General features: G+C 37.1%; 1 protein-coding gene across 1 annotated transcript; it reads right to left on the bottom strand.

Moving 5' to 3' along the window:
• Positions 1 to 373: 373 nt before the first annotated feature.
• Positions 374 to 5316, bottom strand: LOC120753379 (ovalbumin-like). Its single transcript, XM_040065521.1, has 7 exons — positions 5149 to 5316; positions 4470 to 4520; positions 3772 to 3900; positions 2989 to 3106; positions 2154 to 2296; positions 1822 to 1977; positions 374 to 769 (listed from the first exon to the last, which is right to left on the bottom strand). The coding sequence occupies exons 1-7, from the start codon at positions 5314 to 5316 to the stop codon at positions 374 to 376; spliced, it is 1161 nt and encodes a 386-aa protein (XP_039921455.1).
• Between the last annotated feature and the right edge of the window lie 1904 nt (positions 5317 to 7220).

Raw genomic sequence — 7220 nt, 5'->3', positions numbered from 1 at the left:
TGTGTTTTTTCAGTGTAATGATTCAGCACTATTATTGTTAAATTGCACCAGAAATATCTCTGTTAATGTTCATGCTTTCTTTGGGTCAGATTTCCATTCCCTTAACTCTTCACCTATGAGTAAATAATAATACTCAGCAGAAAGGAAAGGCAAAGGGTCTCTGCTTTCCTGGAAAAAATTCTCTGCCTTAACTTTTTTTTTTTTTTTTTTTTTTTTTTTTTTTTTTTTTTTTTTTTTTTTTTTTTTTCAAATAAAGCCTTCTGGTTTTAGAAAATATGGATAAAAGAGAAGGTTTGTGTTTCTTTTTACCCTTGATACTACAGCACTTTGGGTCTTGCTGTGAGGGATATAAACTCTTTCAGCTTTCCTTTCTTTAAGGGGAAAAGCATCTGCCAAAGAACAAGATGCTGTCGCTTGGGTTGTGCTTGATGAAGAAGAGGAAAGGGTGGTCAGCCCTGATCTCTTCAGAGACACTTGTGTCCTCTACCCCAGCTCCTGATGAGCCTACTGCCTTACTGCCTGCTTCATAGATCTCCACAAATGCCTCATGGAATGCTCCAGATACCTTCAGGCTCTCTGCTGAAGAGATGCCAGAGAGATTGGCTGATGAGCTAAACAGGTCGGTGATACCCAAGGATTTTAGGACAGATGTGAGGTTATATTTTTCCTCAATCTTCATGCGGGGAAGATAAACTTTAATTTTCCTCTCTTCCATCTTACTAGAACTGGTCCACTCCTTGAGATTTTCAGAGGTGATTGCGGTCTCAAGCTGCAAAGAAACAAACAAATTTGATCTCTGGGATGAGAGCACAACTTCTTTTGTAGCAATGCAGTACCATTTGTGGGTTTTTTTCTCTTAAACTGACTGCTCTTGTTATGGTGTATTTTCTGGATATATATGAATTAATGTGTCTGGAAAAGGAAAGCAAACCATGACTCTCTGTTCTCTGTCCTACTTCCTATTTCTTTAATAGGCTCACTGCCAATTAATAGTCCTAATTGGATGACTACTGAGAAAATTTCCCAATGCTCTTGCTTATTTATCTTCTTTTCTTCAGAAATATATTCCAAAAGTCATTCTATGCTTATGAGTTGTAAGCTCTATCGACATTTAAGATTTCCAAACAAGGAGGTGTTGTTAATGGTTTTACTAATACCTGAAGTATCCAGAGACATTTGAACACAGCTAAATTTCTTCAGTAATAAATGAGCTATCAGTTATTACTGATGAGATTTAGCTGTGTTCAAATGGCTTTTTATTTTTATAATTTAGGCTCTTTGAGTTAGTGTGCAATCATTTCAGGGAACTTGGATTTATTGCATAATTTTTCTATTCAAACTGCATTCCTGCTAATGGCTATATTCTTTTCATTTCCACAGCAATATGTCATGTATGTTTTCCTTTCTGAAATTGCTTTAACCATTCCAATACTCACATTCAATTTTTAGATAGTTAATTTTTAAAGGTGTGAAGGAAACATGTCGAAGGCTGTCAAACCATTCAGTAATTACAAATACTCAAGCTAACATGAGATCCTCAGTATGCAGAAATTGAGATAAAAAAGCTTTGGAGCTCAAGCTGCTGGAGTAGCAGCTGCTTATCTGAGAAGAATCTGTTCTCCAGTGCCAAAAAATTAACCCACTAAAACTGTTGCTTAGCAATCCATCCTCAGCACAAATTTTTGCAGGACCACTGAGACAGCAATCCTATGCTGCCAATATTCAGACCTGTGCTAGGGATGTGCTTTAAGATAACTTTATTGTGAAGAGCTTCTTTGCATCTAAAATTTCACTGTGTTTCTGGTTTTCTGGAACCCATACCTGCTCCAGGCCAGAGATGTCATCAGGCAACAGCACCCACAGGCTCAGCCGCCCACTGGCATATGGAAGCTCCAGGATCCGACATTTCTCAGAAGGGATCTCTGCCACTTTAAATGTACCAATCTGAGACATCATCTGCACAGGTTTACTTTCTTGCTGCAAAACCAAGGAAAATAATATAGTTTTCAGAAAGATTGTTCCCAGATTGTAGAAATGCCTGCCTACGGTTAAAGCTGATAATTGCTCTTTTTCAGGAATATTGCACAGCAGCTTGTCTACTCCCTTCATAATTCCAGAAGATTACACCTTTAAAGTGATTTACACCCACATACCTCAGTAATTCTGAAAGGAACTGTCTGGGTATCTTCTTCCTTAAATGCTTTCTCCCACAGTCCTTTGAAGTAGATGGCACTGACCAGGACCATGTCAGTTTGTGAACTCACAGAGCTTGGTTGAAGGATGTTCTTGATCGTCCCTTTTGGGATGCATAGGAAGAGAGAACATGTATAGCACATCTGTGTATAACACATCTTGCTTGGCAATTACAAGGTTAAATTGAGGGTAAAGAATTTGTGGGAAGGAGGGTGTAGGACAGGGACATTATTTTGCTTTTGTAGCTGTTTTCTTGTAGTTCCAAGGTTGATTTGCTTACTGCTGTTGGCAATGGCTGTTGTCTCTCTCCCCATAAAGAATTATAGTGAGAGATATAAGATCCAGAGATTTACTTGGTATAAAATTAGTATATTTTGTGACAACAGGAAGAATCATTGGAACCTTTTATCCTGGGATGGTCTCCCAACCAAACATTTAATAATTTTTGCTTGAAACAAAAGTTGAAACATTGATGTCAAACAATTTGTCAATGTGTAAAAAGCATATTTTAATACTATCTATTTTATCAATATTTCATACTGATAAAATACTGGAAGTATTATATATCCACAAAGCCTCTGCAGATAGAGACAGTCCTCTAACAGGAGTGTGTCTGATGAAAAGAAAAATAAAAATTAGATGAGTGTTCTGTATCTGGGAACTGATCTATTATCCACGGGAAGGAGCAGAGGGAGAGGTTTTTGTTTGCCATCATCTGATTTAAATGTTCTCACATTTGTTTTATCATGGTGGCAGAAGGGAAAATACCTATGCTGATATTGGTCTTCCTCTTACCATTTGTCTGACTTTCAACCCAGGAATTTATGAGCTCTCTGGATTTTTCTGCAGCTGTTTGAAAGCTGATAGATTCCAAACCTCCCTTATACAGTTCCTTCACACATTGTATGTATTCCTGCAAAGAAAGAGTATGCCATTTTCAGATCAGAATGGCAAAGCATTTTGCAGATGTAAAAGGCAAGAATGAAATGAAATGAACAGATATGAGCAATCTGCTTACTAAGGCAGTAAACCGTAAACTAGTTCATAAGCATCTTAAGATTTGACATGCATTGTTTCAAGCAAGAGTATATGCCCACATTTTAAAAAAATGTTTTCCAAAACTGAGTTTAATCTGAAACCAACATTCACTTAGTTAAGTGTGGGTTTGGTTTTTTTCCTCTTTGCTCACTTTTAACTTTTTTTTTTGTGACGGTATTCTCCTTGAATTTCAAATTAAATGTTCTTTTCAATGGAGAACCTTGGAATATTTTTGAGAACCTGAAGTTATTTTTCAGGCTTGTTTTGCAAGTTGAGAAAAGAGTTGGAGTTATCTCTTGCCGAAAAATAAAATTACTTTTATGAATCATACCTTGACTTGATTGGATCTTTATTGTCCTTTTCACAAACATCTTTTTGGCTAGTCACATTTTTTCTCAAGACTTTCAAGGGCTAGGGCTGTGATAGAGTCTTTCCATAGGGAAGACAATTTCTTTAGCTGACTCTAGACTACTGACAGTGCTTTTTGCATTACAGAAAGTTACAGTTTTGAGATTCAGATCGGGTCTTAGAGCAACTCACCGGCAGAATTGGGTATTTCTCTTCAGCATAAAGTCTGCTGGCAATGCTGATGGAATAATTGTCACTTGGTTTGGTGATTTGGGTGAAGATGTCCTTAAGTGAAGTGTGGATGCTCACAGATGTGCCGCACTGGTTGACATGAATACAAAAAAAAAAAAAAAAAAAGAATTAAAAATATAATAATTACCCTAGTTTTAATGATGAGTAGGTATTACATAGTATATGAAAGGAGTAAAGTATTTCAGGTGCTTCTGCTTACAAAACTGTTCATCCTATGCTGGTGTGGTAATTTTGTAATATGTACAATTTGGCGCTGGTTTTCTACTGTAATTTCCTCATACCATTCTTGGGGGGCTTTTAATTACCTGCTACAGTAATCTAGCTCCAGCAGATCAGTTCCCAACCAGTCCTGTTTAACCACTAGTATCCAGCTACTTTGCTTAATTATACAAATATCTATAATTTCCCCCTACTGGTCCAATATTATGGTGATGGGTTTCATTTTATGCCTGCTCCGAATTCTCTGTTACCCGCCTTCTCCGTTCCTTCTTATGAATGAAGTGTTCCCCCAAATGCTGGATGAGGGGCACTTGCTGCACACTGGAGTAGGGTTGGAACTGCTACGAGACTGATAGAATCTGATAGATTTTGCTCCCAGGAGAAACTGACATACAGAAGGGATTAAATCATTTCTGTACCTGAGATTCAGTACTCTCTCCAAATCCTGGGATTTTATCAAAGTGGATAGCCTGCAATTAAGAATAACAGTAGTTGAAATAACTGGTATGACAAGAAGAAGGTTATGCAACTGAGATTAGCACATAATGTTTGAAGCAAACCTAACTTGACTAAGTCAGAAAGTGCAATCTTTCTGTACCATCTCTGAATAGCCATACCTACTGCTGCCCGCTTAGATGATCCTTTTTTCTATTGAACATCTAGGATTCAGCTCCAGTGTGTGCTACCAGTAATACCAACCTTCTTCTAGGTAACAAGCCAGCCACTCTTTATGAAGATAGTGAAAGATGTAGGAAACACATGAAACACTTTGCATTCTGGGGATATGTTTTGGCTCTTTCCCTATAGATTTTGTCTTCTTTCCTTATTTCAGAAAAAGGGTCACTAGAATGTATTTTTGTCTTTGAGAATTCTACTGCTGAACTATGATAAAATTTAAATCCAGTCTCAAGATTCTGGGCTGATGCATTTGTTTAACACTGTGGGAGTTTCAGGCGCCCACAGCTTTTGATAACTCTGTATCCATGTTTTGGTAACTCTGGATCCACATCTTTTAGCCTCTAAGGGACATTATCGTGTAATTAAGGACTGTTGCTCTGTTGAGCAGCAGGAGGGTTTAAATCCTAAATGTAGTCTCACCTTTTCTATCTGAGCCTTGGTGTTATCTTTTGCACCTATGTAGACCATGGAGAGGGTTGAAATGATGAGCAGAGGGGAGTAGCAGACATTCTCCTGGACACTCTGGCTTCTCAGCTCCCTGAATATGTCACAGCAAACTTCCGTGCTCACTGGACCGATGGAGCCCATTGTGCAACAGAATTGCCTGGAGCAAAAAGCAGAAGTACAATAACAATGTAATTAATGATGGGAATAGCATACACACACAGCACATGCACTTTATTGGGAGTTTTCAGGCTGTGCAATATAAACTAGTAACTTGGAAATCATTCTATGTTAACACGTCTATTTCTATGCTCTCTTCTCATACATGTTAGCAACTGTTTTCACAAATCTCTTTCCTTCTGCGTTTCTATACATTTACCTTTTTGTAACAGTTCCTCAGACCTCTGGAATCTTTAACGTGATTTCTGTTTACCATTTCAAAGCAGTCAAACAACAATTGCCTGTACTTATTTTCATTCACTGAAGGCTACATTTCCTTAGTACTTCATAGTAGCTTGACAAAAACAAGAAAATATTATCTCTTTCGTATACTTGAAAAGCTGGAAATTTAAGCTTTTTGGAAATTATACTTCTATTTGGTCTAGGTCTGGACAGATATAGGTAAATGAGAGGCTAGCTATTTTTATTTTCTAAAAATAAATAGGTGTAGCAAAGTATCTATTTGTTGCACAGTACTTACTGACTGTGGATCTTCAAAGGCCCGTAGCTTACCTTTGTTTTAGTAAGGGAAGCAGGCAATATAATTCATCTAAGGTCACCTAAGCTAGGAGCAAGACTGATGCACAAAATTCATGTTTCATTGCATTGTGCTTTCAGATATGGCTTGCTTTGCTTAAATAAACTATATTTTCTCAGACTATAACCTGTCTGAGAAATTAAATGTTTTTTCCTCGAAATTCAGCCCCTTATGTAGGAGCCAGATGCTAGGATCTCAAGTTTCTCTTTGTGGTGTTAAACTTTACCAAAGTGTTTTGTGACTGACCTCTTAGATATACACATACAGACACACATATTTCTCTCACTTTCTTTTGTGCATACATGTTCCCATTTATAAGTTATTTAAAAATTCTACGTCTGTCCACCCATGTACCTTTTTATGTTGTCCTGTGTTCAGCAACTGTATTTTTCAGGAATGCAACTCTCAGAGAAATTTCACACTAAAATAAACTTAGCAAGTTCACTGAACACCACAGTTCTGCTCTCAATGCACTCTTTTAACCAGAGGTCAAGCAAGGAAACTTATTACTTGTCAGTCAAAATCAAGATACTGAATGGGAAGGTAAGATGTTCTGAAATTAAATCATGTTTTGAGCACAAAATAATATTTTAAGCACAGAGAATAACTTTAAAAATCTCCCCAAAACCACAAATATTCAGATTTTACACATAATAAAATAGCGTAGAATGCATATACACTGGTGAGATTTGTAGAGAATATAATATAAATATTCTGTCCTGGAAAATATCAAACACAGAACAATAATTTCTCTCTTTTTAAGTTTAGTCAGAAAGAAGATATAATGTAGTCAGAGGGTAAATTTTCCTAGAGAAATGCTTACCTTCAAGCTTCAGCACCAAAGACAGTACAGCTTTCCAGCTGTATGTGGGTATACTGGCTGAGCCCTTGGGAATTTATACAGTCTGAGTTGTGACCCACCCATTGCTGTCCTTCAGAAGTTTGACTTCTGACACCATAAAAATAAATTAATGATGTTAGGTCAGTTTTTTGTTTCAATGGGTTTGATTGAAGGAACAACAAATATTAGTATTTTATTCTGTATAACAGTGCTTTCCACCTGTTCATCAGGACCATTTGGCTTGAGAAAAGGCTGGGAAATAATGCCTCATTTGCAATTAGATACTGGAATGGCAGTAAAAACCAAAAAATGTGAAAACCTTAGTGATTTCACACATAATTAGCAGTTTTTAGTCAATATGTCAATTTGTTATTATGGTTGTAGCAATAGACCAGAACTCTCTTTCAGTTAGTCCTTTCTGAGTGTACAAAATGCAGCCGTGGTGGACAG

Source organism: Hirundo rustica, chromosome 1 (assembly GCF_015227805.2).
Source record: "Hirundo rustica isolate bHirRus1 chromosome 1, bHirRus1.pri.v3, whole genome shotgun sequence".
NCBI lineage: Eukaryota > Metazoa > Chordata > Aves > Passeriformes > Hirundinidae > Hirundo > Hirundo rustica.
This window is presented reverse-complemented; position numbering and strand designations above follow the sequence as displayed.